This window comes from Chaetodon trifascialis, chromosome 17 (genome assembly GCF_039877785.1).
Source record: "Chaetodon trifascialis isolate fChaTrf1 chromosome 17, fChaTrf1.hap1, whole genome shotgun sequence".
Taxonomy (NCBI): Eukaryota; Metazoa; Chordata; class Actinopteri; order Chaetodontiformes; family Chaetodontidae; genus Chaetodon; species Chaetodon trifascialis.
The window spans coordinates 11050118-11072068 of NC_092072.1; the positions used below are offsets into that span (position 1 = coordinate 11050118).

General features: G+C 44.5%; 1 protein-coding gene across 1 annotated transcript; it reads left to right on the top strand.

The window, feature by feature from the left end:
- The first annotated feature begins 3655 nt into the window (after positions 1 to 3655).
- Positions 3656 to 20928, top strand: mylipa (myosin regulatory light chain interacting protein a). Its single transcript, XM_070984975.1, has 7 exons — positions 3656 to 3898; positions 5201 to 5391; positions 14298 to 14483; positions 16156 to 16353; positions 16509 to 16673; positions 17840 to 18263; positions 19179 to 20928. Exons 1-7 carry the CDS (start codon positions 3812 to 3814, stop codon positions 19383 to 19385), a joined length of 1458 nt encoding a protein of 485 aa, XP_070841076.1. The 5' UTR covers positions 3656 to 3811; the 3' UTR covers positions 19386 to 20928.
- Positions 20929 to 21951: the final 1023 nt, after the last annotated feature.

The window sequence follows — 21951 nt, forward strand, 5'->3', positions numbered from 1 at the left end:
GCTGATCCTAGTTGATGGGTGAATAATATAAAAGACTATCCCATCAAAGGCAACCACACCTCTAACTTGATAGGTCAATCCATTGATTTTTGGCTGCGAGACAGCCAGACTCCCTCTGCCAGTTCCTTAGTTCTCTCTGACAGTTTCCATTCTGCCCGGTAGCGGAAATCCTCCCTGTCATTGCCTGAATCTACCAGCTCAATCCTCAGGAATGTTTCTTTCTCCAAGATCATTGAAGCTAACACCAAGTCTGTAGCTTGTCTGGCTCTCGGCAACCTGGGGGAGGAACGAGAAATCCCTCGGAAAGGGGGTAGACCACTTTTAACCCCTCTGCTTCTGGCTTCCCCCTCCTCATGTTTCACCAAAATCACATTTTTGTCATCTAAAGTAGATGTACTTGAAGAGCTCTCATTGGTTGTTTCAGAGGTGACAGACGACTGCGTGTCCTCCGATTGGTCGAGGTCCACTTGGTAGACTACTTTCCTGTTACTTTGTCTGTTGATGGACAGACAAGGAGGCCAGCGGAGGGAGAGACATCTTGTCATTGCAAGCCATAATTGCTGAGGCCTGAATAAACCTGACCTTGAAGGCTGATTTGTGTCGCAAAAAGTGTCCCGCTTCTCCAGGTGCACGCATTCTGCTGCCAATTCTGCCTCCACCAGCTCAGTGACGGATACTCCATTAGCGTTCTTCGATGCCAGTTCTTCTTCTCTGTCCTCATTCCCTGACTGTAGCTGATGATCTTCTCCAAAGCTGAACGAGCTGCTGAACCTCTGGCTCCTCTTCATCGCACATTCTGCCTCCACATCCGAGTCGGACAGTGCATCGTCATCTGATGAGCATCCACGTGGTGACGACTCATCTGTGGAATCCTTTGACCCTGGCTGTTGATTATCTTCGGACTCTGAGGAGCTGCTCGCCCTCCGGCCTGTCCTCATACTTGGGCAAACAAGTCCCTGCTTTTGCCAAATCTGTCACCTGCCTGGTGTTGCTCTTCTTTCGGCTTTCAACAGACAGATTCAAAAAGAATAAAAGGGATGTAATCACAGCTACCACAACAACAGCAGCAGCAGCAGCTCTGCTAGCATGGCACTTTCTGACATAATCTCTGCTTCAAGAGGCACAGCTTTGGCTATGGAGATGGGCAGTGATGACGCTGTGATGCCATGTGGCCCCCCCCCCCCCACTCACACACGCACAAACCCCTGCATGGCTATGTGTTTACGCTTCAGTCGAGTGAGCAGTGACTTGCCTCAGAGGGAAGTGATGTCACATTGCATGATGTCATACCTAGCCGCGAACAAGGAGTCTACAAATTGTGTTTGTGCGAGAACGCAGATGGTAAAAAAAGATGCCCTACCCCCAAAAATTGACCTAGATGCTCATCAGGGGACTGTTAATAAATGTTTTTTGTTATTCCCCTATTCATCTCACTCTAGTTCATCTTGCAATCACTGTTGCATTAGTATTCAGTTCCGCATAATATATTCATTTTATTTTTGTAAAGACAAAAGAAAAAAACGTGTGTCAGTCTTTGTAACTATGATGGTGCACCAAGGGAAATAGAAATTTGTCAGAACATCTACACACAGCAGCATTTTCTATAATCTGTAGTGTGCACAAACAGTAATATAAATGCAGAGGAGTATTGCAAAATATATTAAATATAACAGCCACTGAAATTGTTATCCACAACAGATGTTTTTCAGAGCTTCACAGAGAATAGTTCATTTATGTATGTTTACTTTTGCATGCATGTCTGTTGTGTGGGACAGACAGACAGAAAGAAAGACAGCCTCCCACCAGCTGCGTTCCTGCAGGTGATTTTTGTCTAGTAATGCAGGAGTATATGTGTTTGTGGCTGTGCGTGTGTGTCTGTTTGCTCAGTCGTACCTCCGGCCCCACATGGACAGTGGACATGAGGTCACTCGCTATCTTCCTTGCTTTTCCTTTTATGGTTTTGAGGGCTGCTCAGACTGTATGTCTCTCGGGTCATTCATTGCACACCTTCTTGCATCACTTCAGGGCAAAGGGACATGAGACACTGCAGACTCCAGACTGGCTGAGCATATCACACACGGAAAGACGCACGCGCTTGTTGCGGTGGATAAAATCTGTTGAGTCAATTTTCGTTCGCAGGGGGCTGCATGTCATTGAGACGGGGAGAAAGTCACCAGAATGATCCCAAATCAGCAGCAGATGTGAGAAAACCTTCCCAAACACTTTTCGCACTGATTCTAGGAAACGTTTGGCATGCACTTTCTTCCATCTTCTGACCCTGTTCTGTGATAAACATGTCACACCTTGCACTGTGGGAATGAGGCCACACTGAAGTTAATGGTGCTAATTGGATTGGCAAAAATTATCATTAAACTCAACTTGGTCAAAATCAAAATCACTGATATTTCTGTGATTTGGATGTGTTGAATGAATGGAGGAAGGATACTCCATGGACCAGTCAAAGTCACTTTATCAGTCAAACTTGAGTCCCACAAGGAGCGTTTAAGAACGGGGTAAATCTGAACAAACACCAACCCTTTCCTCTTACAGACAAAAACAAGGCTGCCTGTAAATGATTCTGCTTTTATGTAAATCTCACCTCTCACTCATTCTTTGTAAACGTTTCAACACAATATCTGAAGTGATGGATCCTGTGGTATCTGAGTCACTGATGCTACGTCAGAGATGCAGCGGTGGGAGAGGACAAAAATATGTAGACTGCCTCTACTCCAGCATGTCCCCTGGCAGACTAACACAGGGCTTGGCTGAGCACCATACCTCCCTGGTGTAAGTATGAGTGTGTGCTGGCCTCGGATGTCTCCCAGTGAGGAAACAATGCTTTGTCACTGAATAACATAAGGTAAAAGAGCAGGTGCTGTGGAAGAGATGAGGCTGAGTGGACGTTTAATTATCAAATGGCTCTCTGTAAAGTCAGGGAGCAAGTGAAAGGATTTTAAGTAAGGCCAAAGGTTCGACAAATGTGTCTCGAGATACCAGACGACTTCCATCACAGCAGTGCCATAATGATTTGATTACATTTCTTATCAGCACTAAAGACAGGGAAGTCACTTTTATCTCGGCTCTTTGTTCCTCACCGTGATAAGGTATATAAAAAACCCTGTCATTTTAGCAAACGTGTCTTCGGTTCAAGGTCCACAAAAGCAGTAAGTTGTCCCAAGTGTTACACAAGGAGGCACACTATGGAAAACGTGGAACCGAGCTGGAAACACAACGAGGCCGCCATCATGAAAAATTCATACAAACTTTGGACAGCAGCTGCACATTGGAAAGGCGGAAAGTATTCCCGTTATCACAGCTATTTTGGGGCTGCATTCCCATACATTATTCACACAAACCGAGGGGAGAACAGTATACAAGCCATTAAACTCACCCCGAGCCTGCTGAAGCTCGCAGAAATGTCTAATTCATCAGCAGCAGGTGAATTGAAAGCCACTTCATGGCTCTGCAACAGGCGAGCCGGATGAGGGCGCAGTGCACCCCTCACACTTGCAGGCACGGGAGGCGAGCTCGAGCCAGAACAGCGTGCGGATACAACGCGACTTCTGATTGGTTAGACATTTGCAGCGATTATGTCAGACCGGCTATCATTGGGCAGCTGGAAGTAGGCGGTGCTGTGCATGGCATTTCATTGATATAGCCTACAGCTGGTGGCCACCGATCCGCCACACGAAGTGGAAGGGCTGAGAAAGTGACGAGGGCTTGATGTAGGGGTTTTGAAGAGGGCTCGAGCATTGTTTTATTATTTTTTAAGAGAGTGGCACACCAAAGATTTACGGAAGACACAGCCAAAATGCTCTGCCACGTTACTCGTCCGGATTCGGTGGTGATGGAAGTGGAAGTTGACGCGAAGGCGAACGGTGAAGACTGTCTGAATAAGGTAGGCAGTGGTGGAATACACATCACGTTTTGTTATTGTGATGCCTTTTTAAAACACCGTGTCACGGCCAGGCATGGCGGCAGTGCTCCGGTTGTGCAACGAAACTTTAAATTTCCCCTTTTTCCTAAACTTAAAACGACTCGTCGCTTCTGTGCCACTCCAATATTCAGATAAATAAGACTCAGGAGTTGAACCCTGCCTCGGCACGACGAAGGAATACTTACAGAAGATGTATTAGCTGCTTAACGTGCTATTCAAAGGGAACTTCGTGTGTAAACAACAGCAACTAAACTACCCGCTCCAGCGTTACACGCGCGAGCGCCGGAAACAAAATGTTCTGCGCGCAACGTGCGGAAAACAGATACATATGTTTTTAACAAATAAGCCTTAAAATGTGATTCATGTTCGAGACGTGTGACTTAATACAGACAGGAAAGTTTTGCCTCCGCGGTGTAGAACTGCTGGCGCTCCCCTCTACCTGCACGGCTTAGTCAGAGGCAGAAGGCTTAGTCAAGGTTACTGGAGTTCATTCTACTGCCTCAGCGTTTCCCCTCCAGTCAATCCGAAACTTCAGGCCGAGCTAAATTGTGTAGATTCCCTCCAAAGTGAACACAAACGGGGCTACATGCGAAGTTTTCCTTTCATCAGTAGCCTCAAGTTGTTTTTCGTTTTTCTTTTTTTTTTTTCTTTTTTTTTTTTATAAATAAAATAAAGTATAAGCAATTTCACATGCATGGCACATCTTCATCTTGCCTTTAGTGAGATGAATGAGTTTCAACTCAGCCTCCGGGCTCCCTAGAGACGTCCACCAGCAGTTGTGTAATAACCTCATGGCCGCTGCTGAGGGGGCGTGGGATTGTGGGTTTGATGAGCCCCCTTTTACCCCGGGAGAGCCTCCAAGTTCACTTCCACCCTATCGTGAGCTTCAGAATATTGATGGGCTTTTTATCTGTGTGAGCGTAGCACTGGGGTAGCAGAAATCCTAATGAGCTAAGTGATAAAAGCACTTGTAGCCAGTTTTGTGAGCCCCCTGCAAATCTTGTGAAACCTCATTGATTCCTGTTGGGGAATTCTGTTGATTCTTGCCCACCCTCCACTGGGAGTCCAGAGCCGGAATGGATTGAATATTCAATTGCATTTTAGCCTGCTGTCACAACTCAAAAGTCAAGATGTTAGGTGCTTTAATAGAGCATGTAAAGCTTCCTCTGTCTAAATGATTTTCTATGTCCTTCAATACCACTTTAGGATCCTTTTTGAGTTGCTTTGCCCCTTTTATGACCCATTTCTTTCATCTCTCTCCAGGTTTGCAGAAAGTTGGGCATAATTGAAGTGGACTACTTTGGGCTGCAGTTCACAGGCAGCAAAGGAGAGAACCTGTGGCTGAATCTGAGGAACCGCATCTGCCAGCAGATGGATAACGTGGCGCCCTGTCGACTGAGGCTGCGCGTCAAGTTCTTCGTGGAGCCTCATCTGATTCTGCAGGAACAGACGAGGTATGTTTACCAACTTGCGCAAACTCCCTGTGCAGATCTGCCATGTGAAATTCATCACATCTGTTTATAGGCATATGATCATTGTATTTAACCACTTAGTTTATGAGACCTTCTCTACCAAGCACCTTCAAATCAGTCACCTTCTCTAAACGAGCTTGCAGAAAGTAAATCTTTGTCGTTAAAATATAATTTGATTTCCTTATTGCATGCAATAATGAGCACACGGCAGAAAAAAGGCAATCAGTGAGCTCCCTGAGCATGATCTTATCACTTTGTTTCCAATACAGTGAAATGCCCCATGGTAACCTCTTCTCTGGATGCTTCTGGGGTTACTGTAGGTCATTTTGGCAGAGCACCAGGCAGGAAATGTGATCCAGCAGCTCTGGGGCTGTGTGTTGCTCTGTGCCTGCCCTTAGGGACCCTCTGTGTGACAGCCAGGACCTCTGTCACTGCCCCCATTCAACTCAAAATAACTTTTGTTGTGCTTTTTTTTTGTTTCAATTGTTGGTGGCCATTTTTGTCTGAACAAAAGCACAGCCCTCCATTTGACATTTCTGCAGATGCTGTTTGGAAACTGCGACAGGCCAGTGTAGGGTGTTTTCCACACAGTGTCCTCATCATTATGAGTCACTGTTGCAGCTGGTGCTCAGTCACGTTTGAAAGCATCAGGATATAACATTTCACGTTTTCAATCACATTTACCTGAAATGTGTTGCGAAGTTTTCATTTGCTCTAACAAATAACATGTTGGAGTCACATCTCCCCCCCCAACTATCTCTTCTCTCTGTCAGACTGGAACAAAAAGACAAGAGTCAGAACAAAGTAACAAGCTTTGACAAGTCTAGATCCTGACTCAGTATTCCCCAGACCCAGTTTTGTTTGAAGTTATAAATAGCAAGTGCATTCGCAGCTCCCAGAACCTGTCCAAAAAACTTGTATTACACACAGTGTCTAGTCTGATACTGTGGATGTTATATTCACCCCAGGCGGTGCCGCTGGTGTTTGATACTGCAGTGTTGGAAGCATGGATGGTGGAGGGAGGGCAGGCTTGAGAGGAAATTTGTTTGGTGTCTTTTTAAGCTCCGCCACGCTGCTCTTGCCCTCTCACTCACACACACAGCATGCCACTAGAGCTGCTCATTAAACTGACATGTATCTGCTTTGGCCAGAGTTTGTGTGGCATTCCAGTAAGCTCTCAGTCTCTCCCCAGTTAACCCACAGCTCACCTTCAGCTGTTTCTCACTGCCTCTTCACTCCCTGCGCTTTGCTCGATCAAATATAAAGATAAACACTTTGCTCTCATGCCATGTTTTTATCGCTGTTGCATATAAACTGTCCCCGCTCACACTTCGTCTTCGTCCATATTGCCCACCCTGCACCCCCCCCCCCCCACCCCCACCCCCACCACCACCACCACCACACACACAAACACACACACACACTGGCCCATATCTGGCAAACCCTTTGAAGAAGAAAGTGAAACGGGGTCGAGGCGGAGCGTGAGCGAGGAGGGCACTTGGCTGCCTCTGATCTGACCTCCACCAGATTAGCAGGGGTTATCAACAGATGGCTGGCGTCGGGTGGGGGTCATGGGGTTGTGAAAAAAAGGTGAGATAAAGATGTGAGATGGCAGGCAAGGCTATGAGGGGTTGCTGCTAATAAATATTCACACATGGCACACACCAACACGCTGTCAAGTTACGTGGTAAATTTTTTGCGCAGCCCTCGTGCCATCCATCTGCTCAGATGTGATATAATTGAAGTGGTGGGGGAGCAAACACTGGCATCAGGTTTAGAGATGAGACAAGTTGCTGACAGCACACAGCAGTAGCATTTGAGGGTCCAAAGCACAGCTCTGAGAAACCGCTGTACTTCATTTACAAGGGTCATGAAGTTACTTATGGTATTTCTGTGAATTACAGTCATATTTAATCTCACGTTATTTTTCATAACTTAAGCTTATTGTTTAAACTTTCATTTAAGATATCTAACTTGATTTGTTGGAAGACTCTTCATAATTTGACTGAATTAGCACTTTGAGTCCCATTTTGCTCATATTTTGTGTTGTCACCTTTGACCTACTTCCACAGTCCTCTCACTACTTGTTCTGCCTGCAGGCACACCTCATCATTGCAAGCACAGAAGTCCCTCCCTTATTGCACATTTCTGTTACTCACACAGGGCATGTTCGCCATCTTTACAGTCAAAAAACACAGTCGAAGACAGTCAACAGGAGTAAACACAAAACATGTTTCAGTAGCTATTTAAGTAGCAATTATATATGTGCTGGAATAAATATTCTCAGCAGCATATGGACAAAGCAAACGCTCATCTGAGCTGAGGGGTGGGCCTCTTTTTCTACGCCCTTCTTATAGGCCTTATTACATAACCTGCACTGGCCTGAGCGTGCACAGAGCTGCTTATATAAGCTGCTATGTACTCTGCTGCCACGTAAAGCCTAGCGGGTCACTTGAGTGTTCATGCTCACATGCAGCTGACTATTTGAGCACTCTGTGTTAATTCATCTTGCTCTTGTGAAGGGCCTAATTGTGTCTGGAAAAAGTACAATCCTGACTCGAAGCTATATTTTTTTTTTTATAGCATTTAAACTAAGAAAGAGGATCCTGGCTGCTCATAGGACAGTTGTCTGGTTCAATTTCCTACAGTCAGTAATACTTTACCTATATAACCTTTTGGAAAGGGTGTTTCTAAGGCACACAGCTGAAGTGCAGGCCATATCTATTTGAGTTGTAAGGCTTAAGCTGAGCTTGATTCTGTGGCAGCCGTGTCCTTTCTTCTAAAAGCCTTTCTTTCTTTAATCTCATTGCTTTGAGATTCTCCATTCGCCCATCTCTCCCAGGCCTGTTTTATAAATTTAGTATTTCCCAGCTTGCTTTGCAAATAGGATACGTTTTGCAAATACACAATGTGTCTCTCAGCTATTTTGGAAAGCTACACTGAACACAGACTGAAGCAAGGTCATTCAAACCTTCCAGTGGTTGGAGATGGTTAACTTTGCTTTTTTTTTTTTTTTCTTTTCAATTTCATGCTAGTGGAACCCCAGATCAGTGCCCCAAAATATAGTCGCTTATAAAGCATCTGAACTGCATTCATCTGTTTTTCCATGATGTGTCAACTGACGTAATGAAACAGCTTGTCCACAGGAAGTAATACTTTTTATTGGCTAAGGGAGCCTGACCCAAGGGCCTGAACAACAGCCTGTGTTATCTGCATCATTAAGCACCACTTGCTGGGGGGTGTTTCTGGTTTAAATATGTGAATGTTTCCCCTTCATTAGCCCATGTATTTAACATTCTGATCAGGCAAACACTGGATGCACTCAGCTATTAGAGGCTTTATCAGAGGTCCTGATTGTTAACCTGTGTACCCCTTTAGGTGTTGAGCTTATCTTTAACTTAAATCCAAACCTGAAGCCAAATGAGTTTTAACTAAGGTGGGGTCATTTTAATCCTTGTCTTTTTAATAATTACAAGGTAAGTTTGCTTGTTTGTTGTCCCATGAAGACGTCCTGGACCAATAATGTTTGAAATTGAAAAAATATTTTATAAGGATGGGTCACTGTCATCAAACTGTGAGAAAAGCCATCTTTTCTGTTATGCAGCACAGGAAGTAATTTCAGACTCAAAATTAACAGATTTTTATGCATCTTTAAGTACTTTCATTGACCTCTTAGCTCTCAGAGGACAGTGACTCTTCCTTCTTATATCATCTCAGGAAGCGCAAAAACCTGTTAGTCAGATGGACTGGAGACCAAATCTGTAGAAGTGAAAGTGCTGCCTGCCTGTGTGTTAGCCACGTTATCGATCTATCAGGGTGTTTTCTTTCAGTTCCCCCCAGCTTTATGTAGTGTATGTGTGTAGAATGGATCAGCAGAGAAACAGTTTTACAAACAAAGAGTTTGTGAACAGTTACATTAATCATCAATAATAAATCGCCGCAGCCCTACAATCCTGCATGAAGAAAAAGCTTCACTCGACATCTTCTGCATGATTCAGCTGCGTTTCTACGACATCTAATTGCAGTTTTATCTTGCATTAGCTCACCCACAAAAACGGGTGCTGTCTCTGACAAAATTCCCACTCTGCCTCGCCTGCTGGATGTTCTGCAAAAACAATTAGATTTAATTTATTCAGGTCACACAGCAGTTATCATTTCTAGCTAACAGTGGCAGGCTACAGAGAGGATCAAGCTGAAGATCACACAACACGCCCGTGGGTCTTCAGATGTTCAAAAATACCTCCCCAAGTTTTTATCAGCATGCTCCACCGTCGGTTTGTAGACACTTTCACTTTGCCCACGAGTTTCTACGCGCCTCCGTTTGTTGTGCACTCGAGTAGCCGAGCCCTGGTTTGTCTTGTTTGAAGTCACAACATCAGCCCTCATCCAAGAACGATGGAATTGTTACACTTGTTTGGCGCCTGAACTTTCGGATCGATGCTGGGCTTTAATCACCATTTTACCATCCAGTACATAGCACCAGCCTGTAACCCCAAAGTATTTAGCATACAAACAGCTTCTTTGTTTTATTGCTGTATGGCTTTCAGTCCAACTCTGCACAGAGCAAAGGCCTTATGTTTTATATTTAGTGCTTGAAATGATTCCTTTTGCAAGCCTGTTAAATTACACGATTAAAGCTACAATAAGCATTTGTCTGTCTGTCCGTGTAGCCCTCGCTTCTCAGAAGATGTTAAGCAGAGTTTACTATAGTTCAATGACAGATAGTAACCTCAGAGCGCACAGCTCCTGGCAGCGTGTTATTTGACTAGCTCACAAACCGCATTGTTGAGAGCTCGAGCGATGAGGTCTGAAACTCTACTGGTGATTGGCTGGATGAGGCGCAGTCTCTAGGCAGAGGTGTTAGGTTTCAGTTTGGTGGGGACGTTTTGTTCTTGTGTGTGGTGCTGACATTCTGTCTACTGGGGGAGTAGACACTGGAGTTGGGGCAGAAAACACTAAAATGAAACAATGGTTTTATAGATGGGAGGAACAGACTGCAGAGTTTAGTTGACTTGGTAATAAGTCTTCAAAGTATGCTTGTTCTCTCTCTGTCAGGCACCAGAGTCCCCTGATTTAAAAAGTTCCAAATGGTTCAATGCTGAGTTGCTTAAAATGCACAAACACTGCATTTTGGGGGTGTTTCAGTGTTTAAAATTTGAATGGTTCAAAGCCCGGGCAGAAGAAATCAGCTGAATTATATCATCCACGTCCCCTTAGCTCAGCTGTGCAGCCAGTGACCTATTTTCAAATATTCCTTCTCAGAGTTCAGGCCTGCTTTAATTGAATTATTCCAGCCAGGCAATCAACTATTCACACATTCCTGCAGCACCCCACATGACTTCTCCCCTTCCCCACAACCACTGTTTTGAAGATCGTTTATTTCTCCTTCGCTGTTAGCACTCACAGCGGTATTATGACTGTTAATGAGTAAGCCTCTTAAGACTGTGATTATGGGTTATCTCTATGAAGGACACAACTGTGATGTGTGATACAGTAGAAGTAGGCCAGGAGACTTTGGTCTCAGCGGCGACTTCCTGGCATTCAGTCGGTGTCAAAAGAACAAGGCAGTACTGTGCTGGTGGCTGCGGCACACGTCACCGATTAATCATTGCGCATTTGCAGATGCGTCTGAATGGTAATGTATGTTGGTCCCTGACATAGAGAATCAAGCTGGCTGAAGCGCACACAGGAGAGGTCCCAGCAAGAGGCAGATTTTACCCCTGTGAATTCTGTCTGGGCGAGTCAGTCTCCTGAGTCGGTGTGTTCAGCTCCCCATCATCGGCTCAGATGCCCGTTTGGTTGAGCATAAGGTCATTTATCTGTTCTCTTGCCTCCTGTCTTGTCGCCTTGGTTACAGGCCTGATGGGTTTGTACAGGAATAACATCTTTTTAAGTGTGTCCCCACATAGCCAGTCGCATCACATCATTGGGTCTCAAATGTCTCATATTTATGGAATATTGTTTCTGAGTTTCGGATGGATCAGACAGCATTTTACCACCTGAGCAGGCTGTCTCACAAGCTACAGTATCTGCCTGATATAACAACCGAAACAGTTTACTGTGTTTAGGGTAATCTGTACAAAAACTTCTGCCCTTGTTATCATAACAAGAGGTACATAGTGAGCTCTCATTGCTGTGTAAAACTGGTGGTTAAGGCAGATACAGTAGCAGAGTAGCTTCACAGGGGCCTCAGTGGGAGAAATTGCTACCTTCAGCGTGTGAAGCAGCTGCGTGTTGTCAGTTTTTAGTCATGTTTTTGTGGTGTTTGGCAGAGTGCATATCTGATCTGCCTCCGCAGCCTCAGGGGAGTCAGGAAGTAACAGCTTCCAGTGAACTGTAGTTACCTGTCCTACCGTTCGCTTGTGATAGGTTTTCATCTGAAAGATGATTGGAATTTTTTGGCTTGAGCTCAGCAATATATGCACACCTGTTTAGACACAGGCTCCCTTGCTTAGCAGCTCCGTGGTCAAAAGTTGCAGACCACAGCGCACATTGTCACACATGGTTGGTCAACTGAAACACCTAAGGTTAAACGGGGTAGATATGTAAAATGGATCTAACCACTGTTGGTGTCACAACACCAGCCAAACAGGTCTGGACATGTACTGAAGGAAGCCTGTTAGAATTTGATGCCTTGCTCACCGGCACAGTGACTGATAGTAACCTCTTGCCAATCCCCGCCTGAACTAGAGTAACCTCTGCAGCTTGCCCTGTTGTAACCCTTTGTCGGCACCCTGTAGTAAAAAGTCAGCCCTATTGTTTGCGTCAGGCAGGTAGCAAACTAGCGGCGCTCCATCACATGATGCCTGCTGGGCCTGACACAATAGAGTGCTGTGTGTGTGTGTGTGTGTGTGTGTGTTGGAGGGAATGGGATGTTTAACACCATATCAAAGCCCTGTTTGTTATGCCTGAGGCTAGTCAGCTATGGGGTTTCGTTGTTATGGTCTGGCTTTATCAGGGGCGGTGTAGGCCGACTTTGTTTGTGTGCCTCTCAGCTGCTTTTCGCTACTGTTGATACTCCTCTGAAGCACTATGAACGTGTGTTGGATGAGGTGTGTCTGTGTTGTTGCATACTGGAACACTTACAATACACAAGTGTGCATATTCTGCCATCAGTCACCGTGTGCTGCTCCCTCAAGAGTCTGGGTTTGTCGTCCCACAAGAGGACAGAGGAAAGTCCCCTCCAGCTCATTCCCATGTCCTTTGTTGTTCTTACCAGACATCTCGATAAGATGCCATTTCTACATAAACAAAACACAATGGGTTCAAATAAACGTAATAAAGGACTGGTGAGTGCTAGTTTCCCCTTCCACCCAAAGTGTCCTTCTAAACCCTCTCAAATATCCCCAAGTTACAGTTTGACCTGGTTTTCTTAAATGAAAAATGTCTCCCTTTGCATTCTGCTTCAAAGAGAACTGCAGCCCAAGGGAGATTTTATTTTATTCTTTTAGTGGAAATAAGCCATTTCAAGCACAGCTTACTGCTTTTAGTCTACCACATCAGGATGTAATTTGCCAAAATGTTCAGTTTTACACATTGAATTGTTGTATTGCTAGAAATTTGCCTGCACGTGATGGCAACATCATACTTTTATTTCTGGTAAAATTAAGAGAGGTCTGTAGTCTGTGGAGACGTTAATAGCACATACAGTGTGATCAGAGAGGTTTACATTAGGTTGTTGCAGCAGTGTACATGCATGCATCGACTATGTATGTAATGGGTTAAAAGACAGAAAAAGATTTGAAGTCAGGGCGTCAAAATGGAAGAATTCAAGTCCCCATCAAACCAGCAGGATCCCAGCTAGTCAACAACATGAGCCAGTGGAAAGCTGTCCAACTCGTCAGACAGAAGCAGGTGACAGCGAGCAGGCTGGTGCATGTACAATCTTCTTATGGTTACTGTGCCATAGGTCATCTCAAGGAAGGATCTGTTGAGGTTACTATAGTTCAGCGCTCTGCCAGTCAGGGTGTTGCTCCTTGTGACGTCTTATCACCTGCTGCTCGAAGGAAAGAATTCCATCTTCTGGTGAAAACAATGGGAAAGCAGCAGCCATGGCTTACATTTTTGAGAATTTAGCTGTTTTCCTTGGCTGTGCTGAGACGCTGTGTTCTCATTTAATCATTCAGCCTAAACAATAACAATTGTTGTTTTTGCGCACCAGTAATCTTTGAACTATACAAAGATTCACTGTTACCTCTTAAACCCACCTCCTTTAGAACAATTCCTACATCAGGTGGATAAGATTAGTGGTAACTTGGTTTGTCTTCAAATGGCCATATGTGAGGATTATTCAACCACATTTTTGATAATGAGCCACTGTAGCTCATTTTAAGTCCCTTTATTGTATTCAATATTTGGAGTGGTAGTCACATGTTTTCCCGGGAGATACAGTATAAGTACATTTGCCCTCTGTCCAAGTACTTCCTCTACTGGAGAAAACTTCCATTCAATCCTGTAACTACTTTCCCTCTCACAACTTCCCCTTTCAGAGCTTTCTTGTGAATTTACACATGAAGGAAGTTCTAATAGTTTTGAGGAAGACATTGAAAAAAAGGGAAAGTGAGTCATGTTGACAACTGAACAAATGCCACAGATCTTTCTCCTTCTGCTGCGCACGCACACGCACACCTGCTGTTTGTGGTGAAATTCTAGCCCTGTAATGACCACCTGCTCTGGGCTGTGTGTGCTCCAGACATGCCGACTCCTCGCTGATTACACATGAAAGTCTGTTGAACAATGAAAGTGGGCACTGGTAGAGATGATCATTTGTGCTGTATCTGGATAAACTGTAGTCTTTGTTTATTCAGTTGACCCTCGCCTACCACATCACATAGGCAATTGCCAGATTTCTCATTTGACCACTGCTCTGTTTCCTCCCTGTCCCACAGACACGTCTTCTTCATGCATGTGAAGGAGGACCTCCATAACGGTCACCTACGCATGGGCTCGGAACAAGCGGAGGAGCTGAGCGCACTGCTGGCACAGGCCGAGTTTGGTGACTACAACCAAAACACAGCCCAGTACTGGTACTCAGAGCTGTGTGGAGAGGAGCCCAGCACTGCCACTATCAACAGGTACAGCACTGTTTAAGCAAACCCAACACAGGATTCAAGCATCCTTAAGGCCCTGAATCTTTGTTCTCTCCACCCTACTCTGACCCCCAAACCACCACTAATGATGTTGGGGGTTTGGTGGAGTTTACATAAGACAACTGGAATTCGAACATCATTTTAATAGCCTGTGTATATATAAGTTAACAAGCTCGGGCCAATTACTAAAATCTTTTTTTCTGTCACCTATGCTGAAGCTCTACCTCATAAAGCCATGATGAAAAGTAAACGCTGATTCATGGAAATGAGCCAAGGATAGTATAATGTAGCAGCTGGTGTTCAAGGAAATGAAAGGAAAGTAATTGTAATAACTCAAAACACTGTCTTAAGCAAAAAAATACAAAAAAGCTACCCTGAGTTGAACTGATAGTGCTGGCCTTCATTTTTTTGCAGCATATTTATAAATTGCAGAGTCTGTTTTTTTTTCCAGCTAGAGGAACTTTATCTATGAGGGTGAAAGACTTAAGATAAGACTACAGCATGCACAGCCAGTCTGTGTAGGCTGTTTAACAGCTAGTACGCACGCACGCACACACACACCGATCAGTCAAACAGAGCAGCTGACAGGAGATCATGAAGTGTGTGTGCGCACTGACAGAACCCACTGTACACCTTCAAAGTTTCTGTCGAACGTGGATCCCTTGGTGCGAACGCAGCACTATGCCTACCAAAGCGGTGCCTGTCCCACCTGCAACTGTTGGGAATTTATCCAAGACTTACTGCAGTGGCTCCATTTTGTAATTGCAGCCTTTGGCGTGCCTAAAGGAACCATTTGTTGTGCACATGGCACTGTCCCTCAAACGCTGAGACTCTTAAATTATACATTATCAAGCCCCATCTGCCAAATGTGCCACACTAAACTCTTTATCCATGTGCTGCAGTGAGCCAGCAGGCACTGTTGTCCTCTGCTGCACCTACACTCCCCCCCAGCCTGTTGTGTATGCAGGTGCATGTGTTTTCCAGCAGCTATTTTCTACGCCTTTCTCTGAAAGGTCTCCCTGCTGTGGATCAGCATAGTATAGCGTATAAGGGGGAGGAAAGGGGACCAGAATATTGTATAAAAAAGTACTGTTATTTTAGATTAGTTTTCACTGGTTATCATTACTTTTTCAAAATTCTAAAGGATGCCACTTGAAATGTAGTGAAGTACAATACCTGTGAGAACAAATACTTAGGCACAAGTAAAATGTATACAAAAACAACACTGTAACAGTAACAAAAGAGGCCATTAGGCATTTTTTAGCACAATGTGTAGAAATCAGCAGGCTTCACAGGCTAAAAGAAGCATTCACTGTGCTGCGTGAGCATTGATCTCATAAGCATAGTTGTCAGAAAAGACCCACTTTAACATCAGAGCTTTTTGCCTGAGGTTGTGTTCAACTTTGACAGTTAAAACACACTCTGGTGATGCATTTATCCTGCTTGTGTAATCCACCCATCACAGTGGGTGTTCATTGATATAGAAGATTATTTATATGCTAAGGCTTGTGTCAGAAAATGTTCCAGTCTGAGCTTTAGAGCTAACTAAACTTAAGATGGTCTTTCTTCTCTTCTCTTCTCTTCTCTTCTCTTCTCTTCTCTTCTCTTCTCTTCTCTTCTCTTCTCTTCTCTTCTCTTCTCTTCTCAACTTGTGCAGCATCATATCCAGACACAAGGCTCTGGAGGGTTCAAGCCAGGGCTCAGTAGAGTATCAGGCCCTGCAGCTGGTCTCCTCTCTGGAGCATTACGGGGTGGAGTGGCACTGGGCTCGCGACTCTAACGGCCAACGGTTGGCCATAGGAGTTGGCCCAGAGGGTATCGCCGTTTGCAAGGAGGACTTCAGCTTAGTCAACAGGTAAGCTCCACCTAGACCTCTGCAAACAGCTGTGCATATTCTCATAGTGGTGAAGAGTTTCATGAATGTAGGTATCAAGAAGGTGCAGGTTTTGGTTTAAGAAGACGTGTGTGCCTTTAACAATATTCAATATGTCTTCTCTTCCTCTCTCTTAGAGTAAGCTATCCAGTCATCCAGATTGCCACCCAGTCCGGGAAAACCGTGTACCTGACAGTAACCAAGGACACAAGCGACAGTGTGGTGCTTCTGTTCAAGCTCATCAGTAACCGTGCAGCCAGTGGCCTTTACCGGGCCATCACAGAGACACACGCCTTCTACAGGTGAGAGCTAAAAACATGCTGACTTAAGCCCAGATCAATAACTCACACATACACATTCCCTGCAGCTATTTAGCGGTGCAGTCCGATTTTAATAGAAGTAGATTCAGTACTTTTAATAACTTATTCCAAGTCAATATTGCCTTGAATTATTAGCAGCAGACTGAAGCTCACCTCGTGGTGAGCCAAGATAACGATTCAAATTATTTTGAAGCTCTGCTGCTCAGTGGAGTTTTATGTTGCTGTATGAGTGTCTGTCAGCAGTCCGTCCTGCAGATGTTAGCCATTCACGAATCTGACCTGCATTAGAACAATTTCCTACTCACTGTGACAGCAGAAGTTCATTGTTAACTATCCTTCACTACACTAGTACATGATTTAGCCATTAAAACATGCATTGTAAAATCTTGTTCTGCCCTATTTGGCATGCACTGTCCTGAGTACACATTCTCCCACATTTGTACACATTGACTCCCCTTTCCCTTTTAACCCTGTATTATGGTGTAAATACATGTAGAGTCACATGTAGCCACATAAAACATGTCCTTGACCCAAATGGGAGTGGATGGAAATGTAGAGTGCACAGGACAATCTTCAGTAAAGACAGAATTTTTCCTTCCCATAGAGTGTGTGTGTGTGTGTGTGTGTGTGTGTGTGTGTGTGTGTGTGTGTGTGTGTGTGTGTGTGTGTGTGTGTGTGTGTGTGTGTGTGTGTGTGTGTGTGTGTGTGTGTGTGTGTGTGTGTGTGTGTGTGTGTGTGTTTTGCAGTGAGCAGGGACAATTCAAATGGCTGAGCTATGAAATTGTACTGTCACAATAGTACAAAGGTACAAAAGACAGCCCTGTCCTTTTGTTTCAGGGATGGGGTTTAGCTCAGAGTCTGCAGGTTTTTATTTTTTCATTTTTGCAGGCATGTCTTCATCCTGTGTGCTCAGAAACAAGTGTGCAAGTGTTAAACTCACAGTGGTGAATATGGCATTAGAGCAGGATGCTTAACTATGCAGTGCAGGGAGGATATTAAGTAAACAATATCCTGTGGAGAAGAGATTGTGAGGTAGATGTTGGTCTTACTGCAGATTATTTATTGGTATTATTTACTGGAACTGGTAGCTTGGGTCAAATGCTCTGAGTTCTCTGACATTAGTGATCATGTCTTAATTTCATTTCTAGGTGCGACACGGTCACTAATGCAGTGATGATGCAGTACAGCAGAGACTTTAAAGGCCACCTAGCTTCACTTTTCCTCAATGAAAACATCAACCTGGGCAAGAAGTACGTCTTTGACATCCGGCGCACCTCCAAGGAAGTGTACGACCACGCCCGCCGTGCCCTATACAACTCCGGCGTTGTGGACCTGGTGTCCCGCTCTGGCAGCGGCGAGCGCTCCTCTCCTTCACGCTCCCCGAGCAGAGACAACCAGCAGGACGAGGGGCTGGACTGTGGCAGCTGCCAGCAGAGCCGGGCCCTGCAGGAGCGGCTGCAGAAGCTCAGAGAGGCTCTGCTGTGCATGCTGTGCTGCGAGGAGGAGATAGATGCCGCGTTCTGCCCCTGTGGCCACATGGTGTGCTGCCAGACCTGCGCCAGTCAGCTTCAGGTGAGACTCCTCTTCGCTCATTGTGGAAATGTCTCCGGAGTTTTCTATGGAAGGGTTTGTTTATCAGCCACAGGCATTTGCTATACTGCAAAAGCTGATGTCGCCTTAAAAGTAGCACTTTATACAAGTCAACTAGACAACAAGGCAACAATCGCTTTGTTTTTTGGCCTTGGCTCAAGGCTCCTTGGTCTACTTTAAGTTTCCACTTTTGCCAAAAGCTCTTTAATTATATTTTGCTTCAAACTTTTGATCCTTTTCATGGTCCTTTACACAACATTCAAAGCTTTGCTTACACACTGCTGACCTGATTGCCCCCCCCCCCTTCTTAATCAGCTAAATGTTGCCCTTCTTTGAGGAAGCAGATGGTGTGTGCATGTGAGAGAGAGAGAGTGCGTTTGTCTTATAAAGGGATTATAGCAGCCAGCCAAGTCTTACTTCCATTAACTCAACTACGAAACGTGACCCAGCTAATAGACGTCCAAATGAGTCAGTAGAAACTTAAGATGAGAGAAGTTCCACTGCTTCAGCATGAGTAGAAACAGTTTTCACTTGTAGCAATCCAGGAAACGGGGCCATGGTTTAGCTTCTCTTGACCTTTCCTGGAAGACATTTGTCACATCCTTCAGTTTGATCACAGATGTTGGTCTGATGACTTGAGTGGTAGCAGTACTCTCACCAACTCATGCAGGTTTCTGAGACTCAGCCTGATTGTGGTTGCAGTTTCTCCTTGCTTGCACCTTTTTGTTTCACTGGTGTTGACACTTCTTGGGTTCACAAGTGTAATGCAATAGTAAGCCATGAATCATGTCCGACCTGAAGCGTGTAAACTCCCCTCTTTAACCACTGACATCTGCACACAAGCTCAATATGAAAAAATAAACTTGGCGTCTAAGACCTCTCTTTCCTTTCCCTCAGCTGTGTCCTGTGTGTCGGTCGGAGGTGGAGCACGTGCAGCACATCTACCTGCCCACCTGCACCAGCCTGCTCAATCTGACCATGACCGACAACCACCAACATCGCAGCAGCAGCAGCGGCAACATCCCGGCGCCCATCCACAGAGAAATGGCTTCTCCTCGCAGCTGCTCTGCCACAGAGTACGAACACAAGATCTACCACACATGAAGACAACTCCACGGAAAAGCCACCAAACTCCACAATGAACACTTTGAATCTGTACCAGCCAGATGAACGTTTCATTCAGAAGGAGCATTTCCTGACCAACTGCGTCTCCTGCCTGGACTCCATCAGCTACCAAACACATAGAAACTCCAGAGGAAAATCAAAGATCGACACCCTCAGAACCACTCCCTCAACTAGTGTGTGTGCGCATGTGTTTTATTATTTCACTTTCACGTCCCTTTGAACTGACTGACTTTGTCTGGTCTGTCCTTAGTATTGTTGTTATTTAGTTGTCATTCTGTCCAAACCTTGTATGTCTGTCCCCTGCCTCCACATGATTTTAGATTAGGCTCTTATTTTCCTTAAATTATTGCATCAGTTGACCTGATACAGAATAGAAAAATTCCGCTTTGAATTTGTGTGCTGGTTGTTTTTCTTTGGCCCATATCAGGCTCCTAGCCCCAGAACTTGAACCACATGATGAACGTATGCGTCTTGAACGGCTGAACACTGTACATAATGTGTGTTTTTGTTTTTTTTTATATATATATATGCTTCCTGACATTTTGAAGCTCCTCTGTTTTTGATTTGAGAACAGAGTGAAATGCATTGTTTTATATATTATTTCTCACTTGTTTTTCATGTTCCATGTTTTCCATGCCAATTCAGTGGGTATTTAGAGGCTAAGCAGCACTGCTCCAGCTACAGCACTGCATACTACTAAGACACACCACCAGGGTCCTGTTCTGGCGATCTGTGGGTTAAACGGAGGCTCGTCTCGCCCACCAAAACTATGACCGTGAAATGCAGTATTTCGCAGACACTCCCACAACCTCCTTCACCTCGAAACGGGTCTTGTTGATTAACTGCCACTCGTCCAAAACAACAAGCCCAACACTGCTGCATCTTGAAATTTTTATCTCCATGCCAACAAACGGTTACAAAATAAGAGCACAAAATGCTCTTCTACTCGACAAAGAACCACAAGGTTCTATGCTGTGGATATATGTGTGTTTGAAAAAAGGAATTTGTCCAGCAGCAGCTGCTTCCTCTGAAGACCTCAGCTATAAATTTCTTCTCTGGGGTATACTAGTGAGTTCCTTTTTATATTTTTAAAGGGTACTAGGAGATCTTTCTGTGCAATACTTGCTTGCTTTTTGAAAAGCTTTTCATTTAAGTTTTATTTAATTTCAAAGACTATATTTAAAAGGAGAAAAAAAACCTACATTGTCACTTTACCAAGGAAGTTTTCCACACGTCTGTAGGGGGTTTGGCCTTAATGTAGCAGCAACATCGTGTTTATAATAAACTTTCCACAGACCTTTTTTCTGGTAAGAAAAGGAAAACTGAATTTCTTTAATGCTGACTCGATTTAAGCTCGGTCACTGCAGGGGAAGGACTTTTATTTTTCACATTGTACAAGTAGCAATTTGTTTCTGTTTTCTGAAGCAAAAGCCACTATGCTCTGTAAAATAACTCTTAGAATGAAATCATTTTATATATTCTGTTTTTAACAAAAGAAAAAGTATTAATAAAGTTGTTTTTTAAAAACAAACAGTCTGGGTTTGTGTTTAACTGAAAGCACTTAGTTACATTTTTGGTTTCACTGTTGTCTAACTTCAGGAATTGTAATTCAGACTGCGCTGTAAATTGGACTGAACATATGTTGCACCAATGGTTTCAACAGGGGAACCACTAGGTCATTGGTTCCCAAGGTGGAGGCCAAAGGCCAGAAAATAAATCTAAGTGCTCACTAGATGATCAAACTTCCTTAAATCTTTGCCTTTCCTTCCGAAATACTGAATACTTTCAACTCTTCAGGACTCCAAAAATCCTTCAAACAAGATATCAGAGAAGGGCAAATCTGTCTTTGGTTGATTGAACTGCTCATAAATCATGTCCGCTAAGGTCATGATCTGTGATGAGGGGAAACCAAGCTGCGTTAGGCTGACCAGTCATCTTCCTCGTGACACTTTCACATTCAGGCTTTGGTCTTAAAGGCACACATACGAATAGGTAACATAACCAGGAATTCCCTCAGATTAAACCGTTAACATCATTCATGAGACCTGTTCTTGGTTTTACTCAGCGAAGTCACAAAGGTCAAACGGTAAACCCGCTGTCTCGAAACAATCAAACCCTGGAGATCGCAGAAGAGACATCGTGAGACGAGAAAGGGCAAAAACGGGCTTCTGGCCTGCTGTGTGGAACGAATACCTGCCATGACTTTTCAGTCGTCACTTCTGCAGCACCCCAGGTGTGTCGTACACCAAAAGGTCAACGCGTCATTTGTCATTGTCAGACGAGGAAGGGGATTTGAGAGTTGCACAGTCTGGTACAAAGAGGCTCTCTGTGTTGATGAGAAATGACAAGCTCCACTGGACTGTGATTATGAAGTCTGCAAGTAAGACTGAAGTGCAGGAGCTATATTGATTTGTCCGACCCTCCGCAACTCCAACCCTCTCCCTCTCTGAACACCTCTGGATGAGAACGCTTCTCTCTTTTCTCTCCAATCTTTGGTCTTTTTTTATTTGCTCTCAGGCATCACTGCCATTAAACAAACTCCAAG

Coding starts and splice junctions, on each gene's coding strand:
- mylipa (XM_070984975.1), top strand. CDS start 3,812: ATGCTCTGCCACGTTACTCGTCCGGATTCGGTGGTGATGGAAGTGGAA. Junction 3,899..5,200: donor GTGAAGACTGTCTGAATAAG/GTAGGCAGTGGT, acceptor ATCTCTCTCCAG/GTTTGCAGAAAGTTGGGCAT. Junction 5,392..14,297: donor ATTCTGCAGGAACAGACGAG/GTATGTTTACCA, acceptor CCTGTCCCACAG/ACACGTCTTCTTCATGCATG.